The following is a 27,883-nucleotide window of genomic DNA, read 5'->3' as shown; positions in this document are numbered from 1 at the left end:
TTTTTATATGAAAATAATACTCGGACAATTTTTTAAAGTTCTACCATTTCTTACCATTTTACGCATTCTTTAAAAAATTAAAATAGCATATTCTGGTATCACTTTGAAAAATACATGTTTCCTTTAAGAATTATAATACTACAGTTTTTAACTCTATTTACCAGAAACATATTATACACTTATATATATATATAAAATAAATAATAGCTGGGCATTTGCTCAGGAGCAGTTTGTCAGGAATGGCAGCATCTATTGATTGTTTAATCATTTCATAGCTGAAATAATTGATAAATACTGTATCCATGAGAAGGAAAAGATGTTCAAAAACAACAAAGCCTTACATAGGAATTAAATCCACACCTTGAAATTGACATTAACGGACATACATCTTCATGCTTCTCAACAATCTCTTTTTTAACCTGCATGGTGATCCTAAACATTTTCTTCCTTGCTTAATGCATCTCATTTACTTGTTGTACATTAAACTCATTGTTGAAGAATTAAAAAAAAAAAAAAAAAAAAAAAAAAAAAAAAAAAAAAAATATGTGAAAAAAGCATGGGCTGCATTTTGGCCAGTTGCAGCAGCATACATGTTGACATGTAACATTCAAAAATCAGACTTTTTAAAGCCACCAGGAGAATTTTCGCAATGACAAAACAAATTTTTTAAATGATAAAAATATATAGAAAGAAAATATATTTTTCATAGTCAATTAACTTTGAAATAGTAACTAATTAATACCTGAGAGTTCAGTTACTAATTTTTAAAAGGAAATAACATAAAAATAATTAAATGGGAAAAAAATTATATATTTTGTACCTTTATAATAGAAAAACAATACTTTTTCTATTAAAAGACCAGTTTTCCTGCAAATGATAAGAACAGTGGCTTTCATTCAGAGAGAAACTTCACAATTTTGTTCATAGCAATTACCATGTAGGCCTGCTTTTGCTAATAAAAGGTTTTCGAAATGCATCATTACTAATATTGGATCTAAATTTGGTTCTTGTTGTACAACATTGAAAATCCTCTCGCACTCTGCAATACTATGGGAATTGTCAGAATGGCCAACGTTATTCTAGACCAGGGGTCGGCAACCTGTTTGTCCTTAAGGGCGCAATACTAAATTTGAAAATCACCGAGGGCGCATATTTTACAGATAATCAACAGGTATAAATAGGCATTAAAAAACAGATTTTTTATAACTTTATTTTGTTGGTGTCATACATAATGATACATATAATTCAGTGTGAAACTTGGGTGTCCATATTTTCAGCTTAGAGTTCCCGGTCCTTAAACAATTATCCAAATGCGAGTCATTAAGCTTTGTTCGGTATTTTGATTTCAAATATTTCATATTTGAGAACAAAGACTCGCAATTGTATGTTGTTGCACAATATGAATAAATTTTTAGCGCACATTTCCTTAAAATAGGATACTTATTTTCATCGACTAAGTTCCAAAACATTTTATCATTACTATGCACTTTTAAAATAATATCACTTTGCAAGTTTATTATTTCTAATTCTACGTCTTCGATATTATGAAGCTCGAAATACAATGAAACTATTTCAAGGACATCATCTTCAATAACATTGAATGGATTTATGAAAAATCTTAGAACGGCTTCTAAGGCTGCAAAATCTTCTAATCTAGAAGAAAACTCTTCTATTAACTTATCTATAATTTCTAAATATGATGTAGCAGTAAAATTTTCATTATTCAAATTTAAACTCTCAACAGTATATTTTATATTTGGGAAATGTGATAATGATTTTTTCAATAGATGGAGTTTCAACAATATTAACTTGCATTTGAATGCATTTACTGCACTAATCATGTCAGCGATATGCTGATTTTTCCCTTGTATTTTTAAATTTAATTCATTCAACTTTGCCGTTATATCTGTTAGAAATCCGAGGTCGATTAGCCAATCCTTATTTTCTAATTGTTCGTAAAATTCGCCTCTTGATGCAATAAATTCCTTTATTTGTGGCAAAAGCATGATAAACTGCTCAAGTATTTTACCTCTGCTCAGCCACCGCACTTCAGTATGTAAAAGAAGATATGTGAACTGAACGTCCTCATCTTCTAAAAGCAATTTAAACAATCTGTGTTGCATAGCTCCCGATCGTATGGAATTAATAATTTTTGTTACTATCGTAAATACATGTTGAAAACCCATTGTTTTTGCGCATAACATTTCCTGATGTATGAGGCAATGATAAGAAATAAATTTCGGGAATAAGGAATCCTGTCTACATAAGGAAATAAATCCTTTTTTCTTACCAGTAATCGCTGGTGCCCCGTCTGTTGTAATTGACGATAACTTTTGTACAGGTAATTTTACATCTGTTATATACTTTTTAAAAGTAGAAAAGATATCTTCTCTTCTGGTGCTTCTCTTTAATGGCAGAACTTTAAGGAATTCTTCTTTTGTTGTAAAATCAGAAAATACCATCTTCATGCAAATTGCTAATTGTGATATATTTGTCACGTCTGCCAATTCATCCATCTGTAGCGAAAAGAAAATACAATTTTCCATATCATTTGCTAATTCTGCCTCCAAATTCTCCACAATTACTTCAATTCTTCTAGTAACAGTTCATGCTGATAATTGCAACATGTTTATAGCTGAAACTATTTCCTTTTTATTTTTAAATTCTTCAAAAAGTGAATCAGCAGCTTCTAACATGGCTTCTTTCACTAATTCTCCATCTGTAAATGGTTTTTTATTCTTAGCTAGCAAATGCGATATTTTATATGACGCGATCGTTGCTGCTTTATGTTTTTGCAGTGGTTTAGTAAAAAAACTTTGCTGGTCAGTTATTGAAGATTTTAAAGAAATAATTTTTTTTTCTTCTAATTTCAGAGTTCATTGGATAGTCACTATCAAAATTGGTATGAACGGTCTTAAAATGTCGTTCAATATTATTTTTCTTAGGAATCGCAACACTATTATTACACAACAAATACACTTCCCTTTGCAATCAACGAAAGAATATAGATGTTCCCATTCATCGTTAAAATAATGTTCTTTTTCTTTTACATTTATCCATAAAGGGTTTTGAAAGAAAAGAATTATTTTGGATTACTTGGTAGTTTTAAATGCTCGGTCTACGCGTGGTCTATTCGAAATACGATCACACACTAACAAAAAATATGTGCGTGTTATTAGATACGCTCAAGGTTAACAAACTGCTAATCTATGCACAATCCTAAACTCAACTAACTACTGTCTAACCACGCTAGCGAGAGCAGTTTGGCTGAGGGCCAAGATGGGTCCGTTTAATTAAAGGGGTGTGTGGGCGAAAAGCACGGGTATTTTTCCCTCTCGAAGGTCAAAGGGGTGTGGGTGAAATCGAAGGTCAGGCTACTGCACTCACCCCTACATAACTGATAGATGTGCCCACTTCCGCCCCAAACCGGATGTTTACACAGATCTGGAATACGTGGTCAGACAGTACTTGCTGTATATCGCCGTTTGAGAAGAGTAAGTAAATCGCTCTGGCTATCATACATTTACATTAGTCCAGCGAGGGCGCATTAAAAATTGATCTGGGGCGCCATGGCGCCCGCGGGTGCCGCGTTGCCTACCCCTGTTCTAGACAGTTCAATTTACTTTAAAATTCCATTAACACTTTTCAGTTTTCCAATTAAACTCCACTGGGTGTTAGTTCTTGCTGGTTTTTTTATAAGTTTATTCCTATTTCTAATTGTAACCTGCAAAATTGCGGATGGAATTCATCAGTTCCAATATCATCATCTTTCTAAACTAAATAAAGTAAAACTAGATATCTATAGAAAAGTACCTTATATCAGAAAAATATGCATTTGCTAGAACAAAAAACATCTGGCACTTTACCAAGTAAAATTGCTCACTTCGTAGAAATAGCTTCTAGTGGAAACAAAGCATATTTTTGACTTCCTACTTGCAACCCTATTACCAAATTTTAAGCTTTCTTATTGATTCTCTATTTTACCATAAATCGTAACATATAGAGAATTAGAAGACAAAACAAAGGTTGATTTTACAATCTTTGATGAAATATCTTTAAACAGATTAACATCCTTGATTGCAAAGCGTGAATTAATGGAATTCTGTAACGCAAAGTTGTCTTAAGAACATGGAATAATGGCAAAATGGAGCATACAAAAAAGCAAAAAGCTTTCTTCACAAAATAAGCTAACATTAATTGGAAAACGTTTTCCTTGCCGAGCATTTTAAAAAAATTTTGAAAGAACTTCGAATTAGCTTTATGCTTATATTTTGTAATATTATTTTTAGAACTACCAATAAGTTGCTCACAGTAGCGGAAATTACTTAATTTTTCTCACACCTATTTTTAATAATGGAAGTAGTAACTACTCCATTCACTTAAGGTATTTTATAACTTTCAAAACAGCCTTTTATCTTAACTCAAGCATTTACTTCCTGTTTAAAAAATGCAAACAGTGGGTTCCATAGGTCGGGAAATCTAGATAAGCATTTCTCTAAAGATAACCAGCATGTATATACATGTTTCAAAATTTACCTTCCTTTCAGAATTCTTTTCAAGATAATAATAAATATCAACAAGGCATTCATCCATACTAATTGGTAAAGAAGCTGCCTCTTTTTCAGCTGCTAAATTTAAGGGTGACAGGTGCAACTCATAATCTGCAAATCTGAATTTTCTTTTTTTAAGAAGGCTGGAATACCCGTCTTCAAGCTTTCCATTACTGGTGCATTATCGGTACCTAGTGATAAGCAATTAATCAGAGAAATTACATTTCCTTTAAAAGTTTTAATAATCAGCTGTACTATATTAAATCCTGCTTGATCTCCTTCTAAAGAGGAGAAAAAAATGCACTAACTCAATTTCTGAAGATTCTGGATTAAAAGAAAGAAACAACAATTAGATAATGTTTGGCATCAGTATTACTGCCTTCATCCGCAGAAAGGCAGAATGGAACTGTTTTAATGCAATCAATAACTGAAGAATTATTTTACATACCCATTACTTTAACAATTGCAGCCCCTTTTTATCTTTGCATTTGAATATTTTTTAGAAACTTCCCTATCAGGAAACATTTTTCGAAATAATGCTGCAGCATTATTAGATGCATTCAGTGGCCGGTGTTCCAGTAAAAAGGCTTTCTGCATTAATAAAGTTTTGGTCTTTTGTTTCCACAGAAAAATTTACTTTTCCGTCCCCCCCCCCCCCAATACAACTCATGATGTCCTTAAGTTTTTGTGTACACACATGCTTGAGAACATCAGCCCTTTCATTGTTTGTAATCAAAAAGATGGCAAAGACAAACAAACAGTATACATCGCAAATGGTTTACACTTCTTTGACAAAATAATAGATGGAAAGTCATTTGTGAACAATTTTCGAAAAGTACATAAGTATTTTATTTTATTTTTGGTAGACATAACTAAGATTGCAACTTCTCAAGAGCATGCAAAACTCACAGCGCTTAGCAAAACAGCATGTATGATCTTCAGCTCAGTGGCAAGACAAACAACCCTGATCTTGTGCACGTCGGCTAATATCTACCAGATGACCCCAAGCAGTATTTGATGCTCATTGGAAGAGAGCTGGAACACAACATTTTTGAACATATAATGCTCTTGCAATCAAAGTAGAAGTAAGCCATAATGTCTCATTGGCAAAACAACTTTGGTTTTCTTTTATATGTAACGCAGAGAAAAACCAAGCACTTCCAGAAGCCCAAAATCACTTATTTGGGTGCATATAATGAAGCATTAAGCCAAGCTACATAAAAATTGCAAGCAATTTTAAGAGAAAGTTGGGGGAAAATATGTTGTAAAGCAGGTTAGCAGAAGTAGAGTTGGAAATTGGAATCTTCGTGAATCAAAGGTCTGGGTATGCCAGATTCACCTTGAGATCATCATATTTACCTATTTGTCTAACATCAATAACATATTGCATACACCTTTGACATGGACTCATGTCATCACCACTACTACTACTATTATCTGCAAAACTCTTAGTATCTCAAAATATTTAGCTATCTATGAGTCATCAGTACCAGCATGCTTGGTTGTGAATGATCAGAGCTTTAAACATTTCTTGTGAAATAATATTCTGAATATAGTAGCTAGCGTACTGTTAAATTTCATTTAATAAACAGCTTTACATTGCTTACTATGTTCTTGCTGTGTCTTTGTATCCCTTCTGGCACCCATGTCTCTTATTTACATTGTCTAATCATGCTTTCTGAAGGGAATATGGTTCATATTAATAGTATGTATCTCCCTTCAGTGTCTGCATGTGGAGTTCTAAGATAACATATACAGTGTAGTTTTCCTTTTTTAATTATAGGCAATTTAGTTGATTATCCTAGCAAAGTGGAAGGGATGGACTAGTTAATACATTCAAAACCATGTTCATATGCATGTACAGCTAATATAACGAATTATTTAAAAAAAGAAAAAGAAAAATAAGGGGAAAAAATCAGATTCTATTTCAATAACAAAAAATTACTTGCTTCAAAAATGATTAATAAATTATTTCTGTCAATATTTTCAAACTAGTACTGTACGCTTAAACTTGTAACTTTTTAAATAATTAAAATAAAAAGAGAAAAAAAGAAAGACAGCAGTTCATCAAACGATTTAAATAGTTACAGGTTATAAAATAAATACCTTATATTTGAGGAAGAACTATAGTTCACAGCAATTTTCTTTCTTGGACTACTTCTAACAGGCATATTATTAGTCTGACTCTTGTTGAGACTGTACTTCCCAGATAGCTTCTTTTCTAAAAATGTTTTTCTAGAGTTACTGCTAGTAGCACATTTCTTACTAACTGCAGAAGTTGAAAGAAGGTTCTTTCTAACTGTATCTGATGATAAGTCTTTATTTTTATAATTAGTTTTTTTAATTTTCTCTTTTTTACTAGAAGCATGATTCTTCATGGCAGAGCTCTTAGACAGAGAATTGCTTTTAGTTTTCACATTTATTTTTAAGTCTGGAACCAGCTGTTGGTTATTACATGTACTTGCAGTTTCATGTTGTACATAAAAATTCACCATCTGATTACCAATAGCTTCTTTCTCTTCAGCCTGGCTGTCACAGTTGTAACTAAAAAAAAAAGTATTGCATTATTCAGCTTTAACTGCTACCTTCCTTATCCGTTAAAAATACAAATACAAAATAGTGACAAGTATTTTTAACACAAATAGACTTCATTATCAAGCATCACTTTTCTAAGAAAACCTAAATCCTCTGAAATTGTAGCTAGACATTTTAGAGAAGATTTGCTGTACTTGAAATGCAATCAAAGTTGTTTGCATGCAGTTTACTAAAATTTTAGCTTAGCTCCCACAAATTATTTTATTCCAATTTATTTGCTTTTGCACAATTAAGATTTTAAAGCAAATTTAAATATTGATAACAGCAATATATGGAGAAAAAATTTTCTTTTGAAAAACTTTTTTTTTTTTTTTTCTGCAGAAATAAATAAGAAACTGAAGGTTGGATAATTATTAAATATAAAATAACTATAAGCAGAAGTGGGGGGGGGAAGAGAAATTCAAGATGAAATTAAACAATGCAAAATAAATTCTTCTGCAAGCAATAATTTATTCAATCTCTCTCTCTCTATATATATATAGATATACACAGCAGCTGCAAAGCTGGTAATATAGGCATCCCAGAATCATATGAAGGATTTTTCTACATTTAGTGACCAGAAGCAGACTTCAACACCCCGTAACCAAGCAGAGCACACTTCCAATGTGATCAATCTAATAATGCTGCTTCCAAGCACCCACTTGAATCATATGACTAGGAGCAATCAATCAACCGCAAGAATTCTGGAATATCCCTTCCTACAGCCAATTGTAACCAGAAAACTATAACGATGAAGCAGCAAATTCTAGATATCTCAAAAGAAGTTCAAAGATGCCTCTCATCACTATCAAGGACTCAGGATTTAAATACAAAAACAATTTACGAATTTCAACCTTGAGTAGCACAAAACCAAAATGAAGTCTGACTTTGAATTTGAAATTAGTATTTAACAGTAACACTCATCAGAAATGACTGCCCTTCTGCAGAAAAACAGATTTTGCACCATCCCTATTTCCTTCCCCCCCCCTAAAAAAATGTTGTGATTAGAAGTTTGCCTTCCTACACACAGGCCAAAAGTATCCAGCATGAGCTTATTGTACTTAATCTCCAAGTTCTGAAAATCAATCACCAATCAAACGAAGGAGTCTTGAATGCATCAAGCTACCACTTTTTCTCATAATGTTTGAAAAAAGATTTTGCAAGGACTTGGAATTTCTCAGATTCCCTCTTTTAACTACTTAGAGTTTCTCATTCATCTCAAAATCAGTATGGAAACATTGTGGCCAACAAAGTCCAATAATCTCAGGTGACAAATGTTCCACCATGGCCTAGCAGCATTTTGGTTTGGTTTTATTTTATTATGGCAAAGCACACTAGAGTTATCTGCCTAAGGGAAGGAATGCCTTCATGGAGGACTTTCTAAGGAGAACTGGCTCGTATATATGTTACACATGGGGAAAAACCATGAAAACACCCATGCAGCCAGCCCATTCGCCTGGATTCGAACCCAGGTCGGAAGGGCCAGTGTTCAGCAATTTTATTGCTCAGCCACTGGCGGGCAGCAGCATTTTGACACAAGTTTAATTTCAATTCAAAAAATGTGCACTGGGGTTGCAACTACTCAAATGGCAACATATACCTAATTCACAGCTGTGTGCTTAATAATCCATTCTACATGCATATTCTAGAAGGAACCACCTACATATTGTGCATCTTAAATAGAAGATACAAAATACTTAACTTCTTCATTGCTACGGAGAACATCCCACTATACATTCACGTTGAAAAAGCCCTCACCTTGGTCCTCACCTGTTATTGTCAAGACTGGAGTTCCTAGCTTCAAAGATTCTCTGCCAAAAAAGATAACTGATTGAATGCTGTTTTGCACCACAACACACTTTACTCCACAAAAGAAAGCTTTATAATAAAGGAACGTCAAAACCACTGGTGACATCGACAGCCACTGGTAGACTCACTGAAAATTCACTAGAATTCAACTTTATCCTTCGCTAAAAAGTTCTCACATCGTCAGAGAAGCACATAGTCATTAAATTTCAAAATGTCTCAGCAAAATATCAACAAAGCTTAGAATCCTCAAATTAAAAAAGATATTAACCAGATGAGCAAGAAAATAAAACAAGACATCCAATCTATAGATCTGAAAAGTGGAGTGGTACCACAGATAACCTTAACATAGAAGATAACAGCTTTTGGACCTTCATAAAAAAAAAAAAAAAAAAACATATACCACCACACAGACACTACTCCTATCCAGACAGGGCAGAGAAAGGCTCTGTGTACACTAATCAAGAAAACCCCTCTATATATTTGCCAAACATTTGGAGCTACAATTTAAAAACAATGAATTTCTAGTGAAACCAAGCTCAGATGAGCACACCAAGGACTGAGTTCTGACCCGTTCAACTACAGTAGCTTCCAAAAATCAATAGTTCGGTTTATCTCTCCCACAGAAGTGAACAACATCATTAAATTTATCTCCTTAAGAAAAGCACCAAGAAGATACCCTGTGACCAATCCTGTGTTAAAGAACCTCCCAAACAGATTCATCGTGTGTATCTGCAATACCCTAAATGTTTGCCTGCGGAATCCTTACTTTCAGAAAAAATGGAAACATATGGTTATTTTCCCAAACTTCATAAATCCCCAGAGCTAATTACAAGTTCTTGAACATGCAACTGACAGATTCCAAAGCAAGATCCCAGCCATCAAGAATTGATGCAAAACTTGGAAGACTCACATAAGCCCCAACAAATCACAGGTACTGGTGATACTGAAATTCAAGTTAAAAAACCAAATCACTAAATACTTTAAGCTTCAGCCATTGCTCTAAAAAACTTCAAGACTTTCTCTAGTGAGGATGCAAAATATTTATATTTTCATCATCCGGCTAGTCTTAAATGCCTTTCCACCTCGGCTGCAGCACAGAATAATAATATACAAAAACTGCATATTATTTTTCTAAAAAATATTCTACAGCTCATAACAGGTGCAACATGGTTCATCAAGAACATAGGCTAATATTAAAGATGCCCTGGAAGCCATAAATGACAACTTCTTTTAGAAATTAAGACACAGTAACACGCCGAATAAATACTAATTCAGAAGTCAAACAACAAAAATCAGCGTTATATTTACCAAATTTTCACAGGACTAGTTTCGATGGTTTTACCGAACCACCATCTTCAGCTGCAAAACCGCAAATGAACCAGATAGGAAATAATGATTAGATAAGATAAGAAAGCCTGGACAAGAATAAGCAAGTGGCGCCATCTGTTGGTGAAACCAGAACTAAAACATAATTTCTTTAAAGGCCGAAGGCAAATTTGGATTGGAATTAGGATCGTTAACTAGAACAGAAAGATTTTTATGAATGTGAAATGCCTCTAGAAAATCCAGTTCTCCAATGGAAGATGTTTTTTGAATAATTTTGGCAGCAGAAAAACTGAAAGTGTGGTTTTCGGACCAACAATGTTGAGCAACAGAAGACCTCTGTGTTTCCTTTTTTCTAACATATGCCTCATGTTCCTTGACACGAAATCTTAGTTTGGCCAATGTAAATTAAACCACACTGGCAAGGAATCCTATAAATACCCCAGGAATTCATATCCGGAATGGGGTCCTTGAGTATGGAACTCGGAATTTTATTGATGGGAGAATAAACAACCGGAAAGTTAAATTTCTGCAAAATATGTGCAACTTTATAGCTAATTGATGGAAAGAAGGGAATGACAACAGAATTTTTATAATCTCCTAAAACAAGAGCGTGCCTTTTAGTGTGTTGAGATGAGAATTTTTTAACTGCTTGATTAATAATGTTGGGTGGAAAGCCCCTTTTAGAAAGTTTCTTTTAGAAAGTTAGGGACAACGACACTAACAGTTTTCCCAAGTTTTCAATTACAAGATCTTTCAAGCAAATTATCTGTTTAAACTGTTTGCAGCCCATCAGAACAGAAGCAACAGTCTGCTATTAATTATTTCTTCATCATCAACAGCTACTTTAATTTAATTACCAAGAATGCAATATTCTAAAGCTTACATTGCCCTTCTTTGCTACTGGACACTAATTTTCAAGAAATTTCTCCAAGCTTTTCCTGTCTCTGAATTGGCCTCAGCATTTATGAGGAACCAATGTTTTATTAAGCTACAAGCCCCAGATGTCCTGCCAATATGATTTTCTGACAGTCTGCCAAGCTCTTTCATAGCCTGCTAATAGATGAAACAAAAACTCTGACCTTCAGAAAAGAACTCTGAATGATTTCTGTGCTTGTAACTAAAGAATTTTAAGTACTTGTTGATATGTTTACAAAACTGGTAATCCTATTCTCAGCACAGCTTTTGCAAAGGCCTCCTCCCTCCTTTTCAGGATGACAATTTTATACTTTTCCATGACCAGAGAAGATGCCTCATCGTTACCTTCCCATGTCATTGCAGTTGGGACATTCAGTGCCTCTTTTCTTCTTTTATACCTGATACAACATAAGAACTCAATAATCGGGACTCTCAACATCAGGTTCCATACAGAATTACTTTGTGTGCTATCAGGAAAGAGTTGATATGTTGCAGTGGCTGAATGCCTGTTAACATCCAAGTATCAGGATAATATAGCCATAGAATATGCTGGTGAATATATTATATTCAGGAAAACATATATTTCTGTATGAGGTTCATGAATAAAAATTTTTCTGCAATTAATTAGAAATGCCATCATATCATAGAAATTTATACTGGCTTGTAATAAATGATTACAAAGAACACACTTTTTAGAATTAATGTAATCGGATTATAAAAAATATTAGAATATTTTCAATGAAAATGAATTAGAGAGAAATTTCTTTCTTTTAAATATTTGGCTAACACTACTAGCTCAGAATCAACCCTCACCAGCAAACTGTCTTCTGTCTTACTCAAACTGATCAATACATTCCTAACAAATCTCTTCTCATGGTATATCACTAGATGATATAAAGTCTCATGACACTTTGTGAAACTAAAGAATCATCAGTCCCTAGAAAAATGTAACACAGAATTGATAATTCAACATTATGTTTAGGTTCAGAATCTTGTGAAGCCTACCCTTGCCTACATGGATGACGAAACACGAAATGAATAATTGAAGAGTTAGATTTAGAGGCAACTTCCCCTTGAGAAGCCTGTCTCCTGCCTGCTCAACAATTATTCACTTATGAATTTTTATAAATTTTTAGGATTAAAAAATTTATTGGAATTATATATTCATAGATTTTGATACTTGCATTTGATTTGCATATGCTCTCAGAATTTAAATGATATTGTAGATTAGTTCGCAGCAATAATTTATCATTTATTTGTAATTCAATTTAATTTAAAATTTAATTAACTTTAAATTTGCTTTTTACGAATAGAGAATGTTTGTTAAATTTAAAAACATTCTGAGCAAATCAAAATTTAAATATATATACTGACATGTATTAAATATTTTTAATGTGGTTATATGACATTTAAAAATGCTTATAACAAAAATAACCATTTCTAATAACAGATTTCATATGCACTTCTGTACATGGAAACTAAGTACTTTTAACGACCATCAATGAGAAAAAAATTAATAACCTATCAAACAAATACCAACTAAATAAACCACAGCAATTATCTACATCCAGATTTTACTTTTGTAATTTGTAAATATAAAATAAATCTCTAATATGGATGCATTATTATTAAACATAATCTAATATTTAACTTAACTAAAAAAATTTAAGAATAAAATTAATGTCGCAATTTTTTAAAGTTATTAGCATTAAATTATAAAATTTCTTGACACATTTATAATAGTCCAATATATTTTAAAAAAGATAAGCGGCTTTTCATTTAAATTTTACTAACAGCTTTACATTGATTCTTTCTTTTATGCCTTATTTTGCCACATAGTCGCTCAGACTAGAGGTATGTGCAAATTTCACGTCAAGTGGTTTAAGTAAAATTGTGAAGTAAAATGATAATCAGCATGACGCATAACAAAAGCTTGACTGTTGCCACTGCAGCTGCTTGCTTGGAAATAAAACCCAGAACAGACATAAACACCTGACACTGGTATGGTTGCAAATGTTGAAAGTCAGCTGCACTTTGTCTAAAACAGCATCGTAACTTCATGTAGATTTGCTCCAGTTGTAACCCAATTAATATTTTAATATAAAGCTCCAATAAGACGCTGAAGCATCAGAGATGATAGGTTGTTTTGTATTATTTTAAGTCTCATTAGCTGTAAGGCATAAAGTTTTAAGCTAATTTTCATATTTTTGTGTTGTATCTTGCATTCACAATAAGGATTAAAGAAAGAAGACAGGTCACCTTAACAAGTAGAGATAACATCCAACGATAAGCAGTTAGCAGTAATTAAATTATGGAGTTAGATACCATTACTCATAATAGATTTACATGGTTACAATTACATATTTTTTATTTCTGAAAAATATCTATTAAAAAGCACTAAGAATATTTTACAGCAGTTAAGATATTGATTCTAAAATGATATTAGAATAATTATACATTAAAACCTACAAAATATAATATTTTTGTAATAATAAAACATTTATGTGTCTTTTTAAGTTGAAAATTTTTCAAATATTTTTACTAATTTGCAGTAGTTTCCTTCTCTTTAGCATCTTTTCTAAGTCCATTTGATTCTATAAACAGATCAATGTTTCCACTACTCTCTGCTTCATTGAAAAGTTATTAATGATTTAACAGTGTACACCTTGCATTAAAAAACGATAGTTCTATATATACTGCTTTACTGGACCGATTATTGAAATTTAACTTGCGTTTCTCACGTCTCGAAAGTGCGATTTAGGATATATATTAGATTTATAGACATAGCATTATTCTAACATAGATATTTTGAGACAAAATCGAACTTTTTCTGAAATAACATACCAATTTTTTTCCTATATTTTGATTTTATGGTTAAAATTATGCCTAGATATTAAGTTTTGTAATTTTTGGTGATAAATTTAAGGATAAATTTTTAAATTTATCCTTGCGCATTCCCCCCTCCAGTTTGCGAATAATTCACTTGGCGAACTTTTTAATTTATAGCAACCTATTTTTTCCTGTTTTCTATTGTACAAGAGTGGAAAAAGGGTCATCGTTCATTACTTTAAAATAATTTTAACAAAGTTTATAAACCACATTCAGCATTATTATCACTTAAAACAAATATACTAAATTTCAAAACACGCCAATATGTAAATTCATGTATATCTTACGAAATTTTGAATAAAAAATCTAATTTTCCGCAAGTATGCTTAGAAATACATCTACTTTAAGATGATAATAAACATTTTACAGGTTATAATTAATTTTTTTTAAAAAAAAGTTATAAAAATTATTTGAAAATACAAATTTTAAAAATAAATTACAAAAAATAGGCAAATTTTATTTGAAATGAACCTAAATTTCAAAATGTGAAAGGAAGAATCAAATATGTTTAATAAAAAAAGAGATTTTAATAAATATATACAAAATTCAATTAACACGGAGGAGCTGAAATTTTGAAAGCTAATTTTTAAAAAAACTACTCGTGTGATTTTCACAAAACTTGCCACTTTGACATAATTTGAGTTGTAAAATTGAAATATTGAAAAAAAAAAAAAAAAAAAAAAAAAATGGTATGCTATTTCAGAAAAAGTCCGATTTTGTGTCAAAATACCTGCATTGGAACTATGCTATATATAAATCTAATATATATCCTAAGTTGCGCATTCCAGACATGGAAAATGCAAGTTAACCTTCAACAATCGGTCCAGTGGAACGGGAGATATAGAACTGTATAATTTTATTTATTTATTTATTTTTTTCTGTGCAAGGTATACCTTTGAAGAATAATTTTCTCTTTCTTTATAAAATTAATTTCTTTTTCGAATTTCCTTTTCATTTCAGAATTTTCAGATTTAATTAAAGATTTCTGTTATTTAAAAGTATGTGTATTTAATTATGGCAAAGCTCACTAGGGCTATCTGCCTAAGGGGAGGGATGCCTTCGTGGAGGACTTTCTAAGGGAAACTGGCTTGTATACATGTTACACATGGGGAAAACCACGAAAACACCCATGCAGCCAGCCCGTTCGCGGGATTCGAACCTCGGACCGAACTACCAGTGTTCAGCGACTTTACCGCTTGGCCGCTGGTGAGCCTTGTTATTTAAAAGAACTGCTTGTATTTAGAATGTGCAGAAGAAATTGCTTATTTTATTTCTTTAATAATATGAATATTGAGAACAAATATGAAATAGTAGAAGGTCAAGGTTAGTGCTACAGCCAGGGTGGCAGAAATTTTAGAATTTAGTTAAGCACCAAGCTACAAAATTTAGGGCAGGCACTGAGGTATGTATGGTGCACTGAGACATATAAGATGAATCTTTTAATAATGTCGGTTTTCAATTTTGTTGCTTGCTTCAGTGCTTGTGTCAAGTTGAAAGCTAAGAAAATAAAGGGAAGATAAACATGTTAAATGACAGACTTCTGGGATCAAAAGGAGAACATTTAAATAATTTTGTTTTCATTGTTCTTCTAAAAATTCTCCAAAAGATGAGAAATTAATCAAAATTTTCCTATAAAATATGTCCATTACGTGTTAATAAAATCCAAAAGAAAACTTATACCTACCAAATCTATAAGAGCAAAAGCCAAAAGACTTTTTTTTTGGGGGGGGGAACAGAAGACAGAAGTCCAAATTGAGTTTTCAAGAGAAAACTGATATACATATTAATATTCTGAAACAATTACATAGGGGAAAACTCTTATCATGAGATAATATAAGAGAAGACAAATGGAATTATATTTTAAATAATTACAGGATTTTTTTAAGAGTTGTTTCGGTAACTTTATTTAGCATTTATTATCTTGTTTATTTTTAGAATCAAAATATTCCTAAGTCACCAAAATGGAAAGTTAATGTCACTTTAAAAGTATGACAAGAGAACATTTTTAAAAAATGTGGGCTATTTCATAATATAATTTTAATATATTTATCAATGTTATTATGTTTGCAAGAAAAATCATCAAAAATTTTGCATAAAAACTGATCTTGAAAATGCCAAAATGTTGATAGTTGCCACATTTAGCACTACATAATTTAAAAAGAATTCATTAACCCATCAAATACATATTTGTCAATACATTGGCAAAAAAGTATTCTTTCAAAATGTTAATTCACACTCAAACAAGTAATCGGGGGGGGGGGAGACAGAAATGTCAGATGAGTAAAATTAAGAACCTTTTGCCGGTTTTGGTGAAATTAAGGACTTTTAAATATAAAAAATTGTTTTAAAAAAACCTTTAAGGAACTTAAACCTTTAACCTAAGGACTTTTAAGGACTGTGGACTTGTAGTAAGAATTCCGAAGTAAAGTATCTAGAGTCTTTATGATTTCAAAAATTCCCCAAAAAGTTTAAAAGAACCTTTTAAAAACATTCAGTTTAAAATATATAGTCAAAAGTCGTTAATCCGGACGTCCATAATCCGGACCTCAAAGCTACAAACTTTCTGTGCATGCGTAAAGGTATTATACGTTTACGCATGCACGTTTAATGTATAACAGACGGTATAAGCTAAGCTAAAATTATCTAATTATCTATTTCAGTTAATGTTGCAGATTGCGTTGTTCCTTAATCTTCGAATTGGATCCGGCTTATTATTTTTTGCAGACTGTTAGAGCAATTTTATAAAAGTAAGCTTGAACTTTCGATTATGTCAAAAAAGAATTTCCGATTCTGGAGCTAACAAAGGATCTACAAAGCGAAAGCATGTTTCGATGTCAATCAAACAAAAAGTGGAATGGCTGCAAAAAATGGATAAAGGCATATCCTTTGATTCTCTAACCATTCCGAAATCTGTTTATCAATTTCATGCTGCTCTGCGGGAGAAGGGGGAAACGTCACGGCACGCAATGAACTGGAAGTTGATCTGTCAGCACTATCCTTATCTTCAGGGCAGATGTTTTTATTTTATTCGGCTTATAATTCCTTACTAAATGTAGTATTTCATCTCTATGTACTCCCTCTTTGATATGATTTAAATCAAATTCCTCGTCATTATAAATATCACGAATACACATCAAATAGTTTTCTGGTTGCAATTTTCTAATTTAGACTATGTGGAATGTATGCTTTATGCATGCGCGCATTAAAAGAAATGTTTAATAAAGTAAAAATATAAATATTAAGCTTTTTTTTTTGTAAATTTTGATACCCTTTAGATCCTAATTGCTCTCTATTTCATAAATTACGGTTTCATATTTTTAATTTTATAATTTCTGCATGCCATCTTACCAGATTTAAATTGATGATCTATAAATCGATAACTTGGAATCGCTGAAGTCCCGACGAGTCCGGATTAAAGACTTTTGACTGTATTATAAATATCATATCTAAATATGTTTCACTAACGAAAATTTTTTAAAAAAGTAAGCGTAAGGAAAGATGAAAAACTTACTAAATATCATCATAGATACAGTTTAAAATTTCTGGCCATTTCTCCTTACATATTGTCTCAAAATCATTTTTAAGATGCTGTGTCATGTCTCGTAACTGTAAGTATAATGATAATGAAATTTTAAAACATTACTAAAATATGCACAAGAAAATGGTTAAAAAAATTTTAAATTTCACTAAACAAATTGATTTGAATCTTTGGCCCTTGAACTAAATCTCTTACACTTAATGCAACAATGTACATCAGCTGCAAATAATAATAGATTATATTATTCAAAAGCAGTTAAGGGGAAAATGTTAATCTTTTGCAGTATGTCTACTCTCAGCCACCAAAGTGTTTTTATTATTCCCAGTCGTATGACTGCTCTCTGCTACTGTAGCAACGAACCATACAGTTCTTATACAGTACAAATTCTGTAATCCGGACGAACATTATCCGGAATGATCTATAATTCGGACCTAAAAGCCATAAACGTTTTTTTTTTTTTTTTTGTATGCTTTACGCATACGCGTTTAATGTTATGCATGTGCATTTAATGTTTACACATGCGCATTTAGCACAAAAAAACAAAGCAACTTAAACAACTTACATCGAAAGAAATGTTAACAAATAAATATTAAGCTTTTTTTTTTTTTTTTTTTTTGTAAATTTTGATATTGTTTAGATCATAATTGCTCTTTTTTTCATAAATTATGGTTTCATATTTTTAATTGTATAATTTCTGCATGCCATCTTACCAGATTTAAACTGATGATCTATAATCCGGAAAAACCCTTAATCCGGAATCGCTGAAGTCCGATGAGTCCAGATTACGAACTTTGTACTGTATTATATTAAGTCTTTACAATCTTGCATAATGCTACTGTTTATTCAACGAAAATTAATTTTGACTAGCATGATACACTATATACACCAAAGGGCCATTACATTATGACCCTGTTAATAACATGCAGGACCAATTTTAGCCCTTAAAACTGCCAGCACCCAGCATGGTATTGACTAATAGGTATTATGAGGTATCTGGTACCAAGTGCTCACCAACTGGTCCTGAAATTTCCGCACATTGGAAAGGGGTAGCATGGTAGCCCGAGTTTAGTTTTCCAGATGGGACCACAAATGCTCCATTGGATTAATAACAGGTGAATTTGGAGGCCAACACATGACTTGAACAGGGTTCGTACACATTTCTGCACACAGAAATTTCTGCACACAGTACTTTTAAAGACTTTAAAGGACCATTAATGAAAAAAATTAAGAGCAATTGGGAACTGAATAAATTCAATTAAAAATATTATCCATGCTCGAACTTCACTTTTGTAATGCCATTCTAAAAATAAAGTAGGATGCATTATTATTAAACATAACTTAATTAACATAACTATTAAGTTTGAGAATAAAATAAACTTTATGAAATTTATCAAGTAACATTAAATATTTTACACTTATAATAGCTGGACATGTTTGAAAGATTAGTGACATTTTATTTAAGTGTATGTTAGCTTTATGCTGATTTTTTTTTTATGTCTCATTTTGTCACATATTTGTTCAGTCTAGAGTTTTAGTAAATAGCAGGTGGAATTTATGTCAAGCAACATAGGTTAAAATGAGAAGTATAATCATAATCAGCATAATCCATAACAAAAGACTGGCTATTGTCACCACTGCTGTCTGCACAGAGATAAATCTGCTGATCACAGCAAACCTGAACGGCCTGATGTACACACACACTTGAGGCTCTGTTTGACGCAGAGCTTCATGTACAGCTCCAGGGGTTGTAACCCAGTTAATATACTTCAAGGTTCCAAAAAGCCACTAAAGCCCCACGGGTGATAAGTTGTTTTGTATAATTTGAAGTCAAACTAGATGTGAAGAATAAGTTTTACATGAATGTTTACGTTTTCGCGTTTTAACTTGTGACCACGGTAAGGATTAATGAAAGGCAATAATTCGCTTTAATATGTAAAGATAATTTTTAAGGGTAAGCAGTTCGTTATAAATAATTAAATTAAATAGTCATTATGGATTTATATGATCACCATTAAATTTTATTTATTTTTTAACAATATTTGTTAAAAAAGCCCTATCAAAATCAAACTCTAATAAAATTCCACAGTTCAAAAATACATGTAATTTATGACATTGATTCTTAAACGATATTAGGATAATTACACATTAAAATCTACAAAACATTTATGTTTTGTAGCAACAACACTCAACAAAATATTTATGCCTCTTTTTTATGAAGCCTTCCCAGACATTTCGACTAATTTATACCAATTTCCATCTCTTTAAGGATCTTTTCTAACAATTAGAAATTTGTCTCAATACGCAAACCGATGTTCTCACTAGTTTCTGTGTGCTTTATCTCCTAACTTGTCAACCTCTCCACAATGTACCCATGAGGGTTTACTTGATCTGGTAAAAGTTAAACAGCCCCAAATCCCCCGACAGACGTGAAGCAAATTTTGGCTATGTCTGAGAGTAACTACAAAGTCAAACAAAGGTTTGAACGAACCTCTTATTTAAAAAGAATTTAGAACATAAATGCAAGGTCTGATGCTCACAAAATTAATTACAGCTCGTGGTGATGCAATTAAACCAGAACAGTCAAATTCAAACTAAAAATGTGGAGTAGTGGTCAACAACTATAAGTTTAATTTAATCTGGCTCAGTAAGGTTTTAACTCTGTCATTATAAATTCAAATGTCTGCAGCAATAATTCAAAGATGGAATAATTGCAAATTATCAGAGCTGGCAGGAACTACAGCAGCGAGCAAGCAGTGGTCAGAAACACACTCTGTCTTGTACTCCAAAAACCTCAGTTTAAAAACTGTCTCAGTAATTTGCATTCTGGTGAGGGAATAGAAATGGGAAATTATAATAAAGGCTGAAATTACAAACAACTGTGTAATTTACATAATAATAACTGTACAAATCTTTGAAGAATGATTTTCTTTCTCTTCAAGTGTTCAGTTTCTCCCTTCAACATCTTTTCTTTTCATTTTAGAATTTTTGGACTTAAAGATTTCTGTTATTCTAAAAAACTAAATGCATTTAGAATGTATAGAAAAAGCTTCTAATTTTACTTTTTTAGTAGTAATATGAAGATTCAGAAAAAATATGAAATATATATGGTAAGAGCCAGTTACAGAGCTGGTGTGGCAGAATTTTTAGAATTTAGTGACACATCAAGCAACAAAATCTAGAAATGGCAAAACATTTAGAATTTAGAGCAGGCACTTGGAAGCAGAATTTAGAAAAGCACAAGGCAGCAGAATTTAGGATCCGCAGAGATCCATCAGATGGGAAAATGCCTAGCACCAACCATGTGTGTGATGCATTAAGACATCAGATAAATCTCTTAAATTGTCAGGTTTCTTTATTAATAAAAAAAAATCCTTTCTATAATGCCTGTCCAAGTGATAAGATTAGAAGTATTTTTGGTATTTTCCATGCCTGCATCTAGTGAAAAGTAGAGAAAATAAAGGGAAGATAAAAATGTTAAGAAAAATATTCTAGTATCAGAGGTAAAAGATTCAAATATTATATTTTCATTGTTCTTCCAGACATTCTCCACAAACTAAGAAATTCATCGCAAACTTTCTGTAAAATACATCCAATGCATTTTAATACCATGGAGACATTTTTCATTTTGTTAGATTTTTCTGGAATCTTCTATAATTGTGAGTCTATAAATCTCGCCTTCAAATCTTTCTAAACTTTCTCAGCTGCAATGCCTAAAATTCCAAAGAAAAACTGCACCTACCAATTCTGTAACAGAAAAAAAGACCAGAAATATTTTTTTGGGGGGGGGGAAAGAAAGAAATCACAGGGGCAAAAGTGTAAAATTAATTTTGTAGAGAAAGCTGCTGCATATTCTGAGAAAATTACATGGGGAAAACTCTTACCATGAAAAAATTAAAAAGAAGACATATTTAATTAATTACACGGCTATTTTGCTTTTGCTAACAGTTTCATAAACTGTGCTTTATAAAGCATGCACCTTGTTTGCATTATACCTTGCTTATTTTTCAGAATCAAAATATTGTATAATAAGTAGCCAAAAGGGAACTTTATAATATGACAGTGAAAAATAAAAATGTTTTATTTTAATGATATTCCTTAAATATAATTTCAATATATTACCATTGTTTTAATGTAATTTATCAATGTTACAATGTTTTAAAAAATCCTTGAAAAATTCCCAGATCTTGGAATTAAAAATTTTCTATAGAAACTGATTGTAAAATCACCAAAATGTTGATAAGTCGCCAAATTTAGAACCGTTTAATAAAAGAATTCACATCCCCAAAAGTGAAAAGTTTATCTCGAGAAGATCGAATATTCCACCATTTATATTAGAAATAGGAACAAATTATAACCCATTCACCAATTCAAAAGATAACCATATTTGTCAGTGTATCGCCAAAAATATTCCTCCAAAATGCTAATTCACACTCAAAATGGCAGTCGTATAAACTGTTGCAGCTGGTGGTGATTTTGACTGTTGTAGCTCTTCGGTCATGGTGAACAATGTGTAGCAATCTCCACTCTCCTCTGGAATCTGTGCACTGTCGACGACACACTGCAGGCCGGCGACTTGTCGTTTCATCATCCATACACCACTTTAGATATGTGCTCGCAACTGCATGTGAACAGCCCACTAAATGCACCATTTCTGATATTGATGTTCTCAGTTGCCGAGCCACAACGATTTGACCTTTATCAAAGTCTCATAAATCAGCTGCTTTTCCCATCATGTCACAAATCATGCTATGTTTGGAAAGACAATGAATAGTAGTTTTATATACTCCAACATCAGCTGTGCACATGCAGTGGTTTTTGTTCCCGGGCGAGCCCATTGTATAGATGGAGGGTGGTCATAATGTAATGGCTTTTTGGTGTATAAACTTAATATGACAACAGAGGGTTAAAAAATAACATAGTTATACAGCCACAATAATGGAATTATTCAAAATTCAGTACCAATGATACTGGTTCAGCAGCTATTCCATCTTTAGCTTCTCCAGTACTCTTAAAATATTTCTCCATATCTTCACTTGAAAATGAAACTAAAAAGAGAATACACATCATGAGTATTTAATAGTAAATCAATGTAAAATTATTTTTTAACTCTTAGAAACCTTTCGAGCCATTATGATTGCAAAATATGGGTTCATACACTTATTTGTACCTGAAAATTAGGACCATCAATGAAAAAAATTAAAGACCTATAAAGCAAATAGGAAATGAATAAACTAAAGCAATTATCTACACCTAAACTTCACTTTTGCAATATCACTTTTTAATTTTTAAGAACAAAACAAAACTGTAAGTAGGATACATTATTATTAAACATAATCTAACATTTAACTTAACTATAAAGCAAATCAAGAATAAAATTAAATAAAATTTTTTAAAGTTATTAACATTAAATTACAAAATTTCCTGAAATATTTATATTTTATATTTAGAATAGTCCCACATATTTTAAACAAAGTTAATGGCTTTTTATTTAAATATTACAAACATTTTGTTTTATACTAATTCCTTATTTTATGCTTCATTTTGTCACATATTCGTTCAGTCCAGAAGTATATGCAAGTGGCACAGTTTAAACTGTGGAGTAAAATACCAATAAAAATAGAAATCAGCATGACTCATAACAAAAGCTTGGCTTTGCTACTGCAGTTGTTTGCTTAGAGACAGAAAGCACTGATCAGAGCCAATTTAATTAAAAAATTTTGTTAAACATTACATTAAAATTTTTGTTAATTCTAAAGAACTGGTTGTACTTAGAATGCATCGAAGAAACTTCTAATTTCATTTCTTCAATAATAGGAGCTCTGAAAATAAATATGAAATAACATAAGGTCAAGATCAGCCCCACAGCCAGCATGGAAGAATTTTTAGAATTTGATGAAATATCGAGCAACAAAATTTAGGGCAAATGTTTCAGAATTTAGGGCAGGCACTCAGTTATATATATGATGTACTAAGACATACATGATGAATCATTTAATTCATTGTGGTTTTCAATTCCTCTGCTTTCTGCGATTGCTTTGATGCCTGTTTCTAGTGGGAAAGATAAGAAAATAAACGTATTAAGAGAAATATTTCTGGGATTAAAAGAAGAAAATGCAAATAATTTTCTTTCCACTGTTCCTCAAAAACGTCTGCAAAAGATAAGTAATTCATTGCAAATATTCTATAAAACACATTCATTAGATGTTAACAATCATCCATTAGTAGGTATATAAATCCTGCCTTTAGACCTTCTGAGGTGCAAGATCTAAAATCTGAAGGACAAATTATTCCTAACAGCTCTGTAAGAGCAAAAAGCCCAGAGGTTTTTTGAAAACAAATTTAGAAAAGAGAAGGGTTAAGTGAATTTTCAAGAGAAAAATGATACATACTTAAATATTCTGAAACAATTACATGGGGTAAAAGCTCTTAACATGAAATAATATTTAAAAAAAAGGACAAATGAAATTAATTTTTAAATTATTAGAGTAGCATTTCTTTTTCTAAGAAGTATTTTGGAAACTATGTTTTATGGCATTTATTATCTTGTTTATTTGTCAGAATCAAAATATTTCCAAGTCACCAAAATGGAACGTAATGCTCTTTAAAATATGGCAGGAGAAAACAAAATTGTTTTATTTTAATGTTATTTTTTAAATATAATTTTAATTTATCATTATTTTTATGACATTTATCAATGTTATTATGTTAGTTAAAAAAATCCGTAAAATTTTGCAAATCTCTGAATAAAATATTTGTACACAAACTGATTTTCAAATTGCCAAAATATCGATAAGTAGCTAAATTTAGGGCTGTGTAATAACAGAACTTGTATCTCAAAAAGGAAAAAAGTTGTTTTTCAATTTTATGAATTTTTCATTCCCATGGGGAGTGAGGGGCACAGTTATTTTGAAATATTTATTTTTCAATAGTATCTAACACTTGAGTATTCACCATTTATGTTAAGAAGTAGGAAAACCTTCAAACGTTAACCCATTAAACACATATTTGTGAAAAAATATACACTTAAAATGTAAATTCACACTTAATATAGCAATCGTAAAGAAACAGACAGGAATGACAGATGAGTAAAATTAAGAACCTTTTGCTGGTTTTGGCCGAAATTGAGGACTTTTTTTAAGGACTAAAAATTGCTTCCAAGAAACCTAAGTTTTTTTACTTCTCCAATAACCTAAGGGCTTTTAAAGTACCATACAAACCCTGAAAATATTAATGTTTATCTAAATGTGATTTGGCTGCATAATATTCTACGCTTTAATGTAATACCACATTCTCCCTTTTTTTACTAATTTAATCAACCGAGAATAAAAAGAGGAAAATTACAACATTATACACAATTTAATTTTTGAAGGACACAGTTACAGTACGAATATAACAAATGGAATGTAGTCATGGATAAACTACTGATAACTATCACAATTTTATTTCTTTAAAATAAATTTACATTCTGGTAAGAATGCATTGTAATATTAACATTAAAGCATCTAATAAAATAGCTTCATTTCTTCTTCCCTGTAACTTGAGTCTCACTTGTTTCCTATTGTTGTTCACTTCTACTCCCTAGACCTCAAATCATTCAATGCTGATGGAACTACTGTCTCCATCATCTGCTATAGCTTACGGTCATCACCATTGTCATCGTAACTTTCAGAGAAAGTCTTTGAATGATTTATTCACTGACACATCCAATGGTTTCCGAAGTGACATAAGTCTTCCTGAAATAATGAGAGGAACAGTGTTTATTTATTTATTTTTTACATCTTCCACAAGATGTCCATAGAAACTGACCAAGACCAATAGTGCCTTCTCATGTAGAAGAGCACCAGGGCAACAGTTCCCATATAATTTTGAGCCAGTCTTTCATTAAGTCGACATCTAACCTTTCTCGTGTAACCTAACTATGATATCATCAGGAAGATTTTGTTTTAGCATCACCTTCCATTTAAAAACTATGAAAAATAGAAATTTTTTATCTTCAGTAGTCAGTACTAACATTACTCTGCAAGGCATCTTTCAGCTCTTACTAGTACTTACTAACAGAGAAGTTGTTTCCTTTTAACTTAAGTTAAAAGGAAAGTTGTTAAGCTTGTTCCAAAAATATAGAGTTTGATCTGCATTTTCTTTATGTCCAAGACCCTAACCGTAATTTTTTTTTTTTTTTCTGGATCATGAATCTGTGAAATTCTAACACCTTTCCTTCATAAGATTTTGGTAGACGTTAAGCAAATATTGTTTTAAACAATCAAACCATCCTTTCCTCACTTTAAACTCTTGGGCTGTAATAACACATTTTTTCACTTCAGCCCTTGCTTTCATTTGTATCATTTCATGCGACAGAGCTATACCATTGTTTCTTTGTTCCTCCACGTAATTTAGCACTTCACTATCAATTTCTGGAAAGTTTCTAGTTTTTGGACATGAAACAATCTCTACTCCAAATTTGTCTTTGTCAGTGAATTTTTTTTCTTTTTCTCCAGTATCTAATTCAAGTAGATTGAACACCAAATTGTCTACTGTCATATTTGACACTATTAACTTCAACAAATTTTAAAACTTTCAATATACATTTTGCTATGTAGCTGTGATTATTTTCTTTCCCTTGATTTTGAAAATTTGCAGTACACAGCATTCATACTGCATACACACCCAAAAGAAGCTGCTTCTAACTACAAATTCTCGATCCTAATTGAAGAACCAAATTAAGTCAATGATGTTAAAGCCATGATTATAACGTAGAATGTGATATGTCTGCCTTAACTGCCTTGTAAAGCTCCAAAGGCACCTCACACAAACAAGACTTGACCACAGTTCTCGAAAGTAACACTAGAAGAAGGAAGGAGAAGAGGACGAACAAACAATATGGATTTTTCCAGATCGAACAGTAGATAGGGCTACAAAGAGCTGGAACATAGATAATAAAAGTAAAGTGTAATCAGATGTTTCAAAATTTTTTTAAGTGTGAGAATACCTGACACATCCAGATAGCTTAATGAAGAATTTGCCCAAAATATGTTTCAAATAATAAATGCAAGGAAAAATAAAGTGGATGAAATGGCAATACAAATAAAATACATTGAATAAAAATAATGAAAGGAATGCAATTTACCACTAAACTAGCTTTCCGATGGAAAAACTATGTACAATAGAGCAAGGGGGAACTTATTTGAATGTTTTTAAAATTTTCAGGCTGGAAAGCTAGGAGGAAAAATATGCAAGGCAATATGGTAAATGTAATGAAGATAGTTTAATGAACTGAAGAATTTTTAAGAAACAATTAACTGAAACAGAGTAATGCTGGTTTATTTGATTTATGGCAAAGAACACTATAGCAGTCTGAATATGAGGAAGAATGCCTTCAAAGAGGGTTTTCTACGGAAAATCAGTCTGTAAGAGCCCGCATGAGGAAAATACATGAAATTCTCATGCAGCCAGCCCATTCAACTGACAAAAAAAATAGAGCCCAGGACAGATTATTAGTTTCCTAACATTAAACAGCAAATGACTGGCAAAAACAGAATTATTTGTGTACATTAAGGCGAATGTACACAAATATTAAAAGATTAATGGAAAACATTCTCGATATAAACACAAACTTTTAAGAACCACAATTTCGGAATTAACATATCTTAGTTATTTCCGAAAAAAAAAAAAAAAAAAAGCTTAATATTTATTTGTTTACTTTATTAAAAATTTCTTTTAATGTAAGTTGTTTAAGTTGCTTTTTTTTTTTTTGGCACTAATACTTTTTTTTTCTGTAGACAGACATAATCTCTTGTTCAGTTACATTGTTGATGTCCCGTAATTGCTGTGGACAAGAATTCTGACTAACTTGTCAATCGAAATTTTTTCGTTTTCAGTAACTTCTCTATCACTTAGTTAAACGTTAAACAGGTTTACATACAGACATCTCAGTCCTCTAAGCAGCATGATGGACTTTATCTGTCATAAGATTATTTTTGGTCACTTGGTAAATATTACCTTATAATTTAAGATACTTTGCTTTCTTACTTTCTTTAATAATGTAAATATCATCTTAATGAATATATGCTAGATACTAAAATAAGTAATTATGCAAATTTACCTAATAAATTTTGTTTAAATACAGGTTTTCATGATAGATCCAAAAACCTGTGCCGCTTGGAGAGTTAAGGAGGTGTACATCTTAAACTCCCACCATATAGTGGGCGTATTTTTGCATTTAGTCAGCAAAATTACTTCTGCTTCGTGGCGAAACTACCATCCAGTAGAGTGAAAAAATAAAACA

The 27,883-nt window shown here is 31.6% G+C and overlaps 1 protein-coding gene across 2 annotated transcripts in view; it reads right to left on the bottom strand.

Annotated features, from left to right (window-relative positions):
- LOC118205678 (mdm2-binding protein-like) overlaps window positions 1-27,883 on the bottom strand; it is a 156,665-nt gene that overhangs the window by 32,918 nt on the left and 95,864 nt on the right. For both annotated transcript variants that reach the window (XM_035377972.2, XM_085827615.1), the window contains 3 exons: window positions 22,561-22,646; window positions 17,575-17,669; window positions 6,657-7,094 (listed from right to left, as the gene is read on the bottom strand). In XM_035377972.2, the coding sequence (XP_035233863.2) occupies window positions 6,657-7,094; window positions 17,575-17,669; window positions 22,561-22,646 (619 nt within the window). The remainder of the gene's footprint in view (window positions 1-6,656; window positions 7,095-17,574; window positions 17,670-22,560; window positions 22,647-27,883) is intronic.

The sequence above is a fragment of the Stegodyphus dumicola genome, chromosome 12 (genome assembly GCF_044657685.1).
Source record: "Stegodyphus dumicola isolate Sdum_Otavi_A_Nest chromosome 12, ASM4465768v1".
NCBI classification, from domain to species: domain Eukaryota; kingdom Metazoa; phylum Arthropoda; class Arachnida; order Araneae; family Eresidae; genus Stegodyphus; species Stegodyphus dumicola.
Note: the sequence above shows the minus strand (reverse complement) of the source record. Positions and strands in the feature narration are given on the sequence as shown.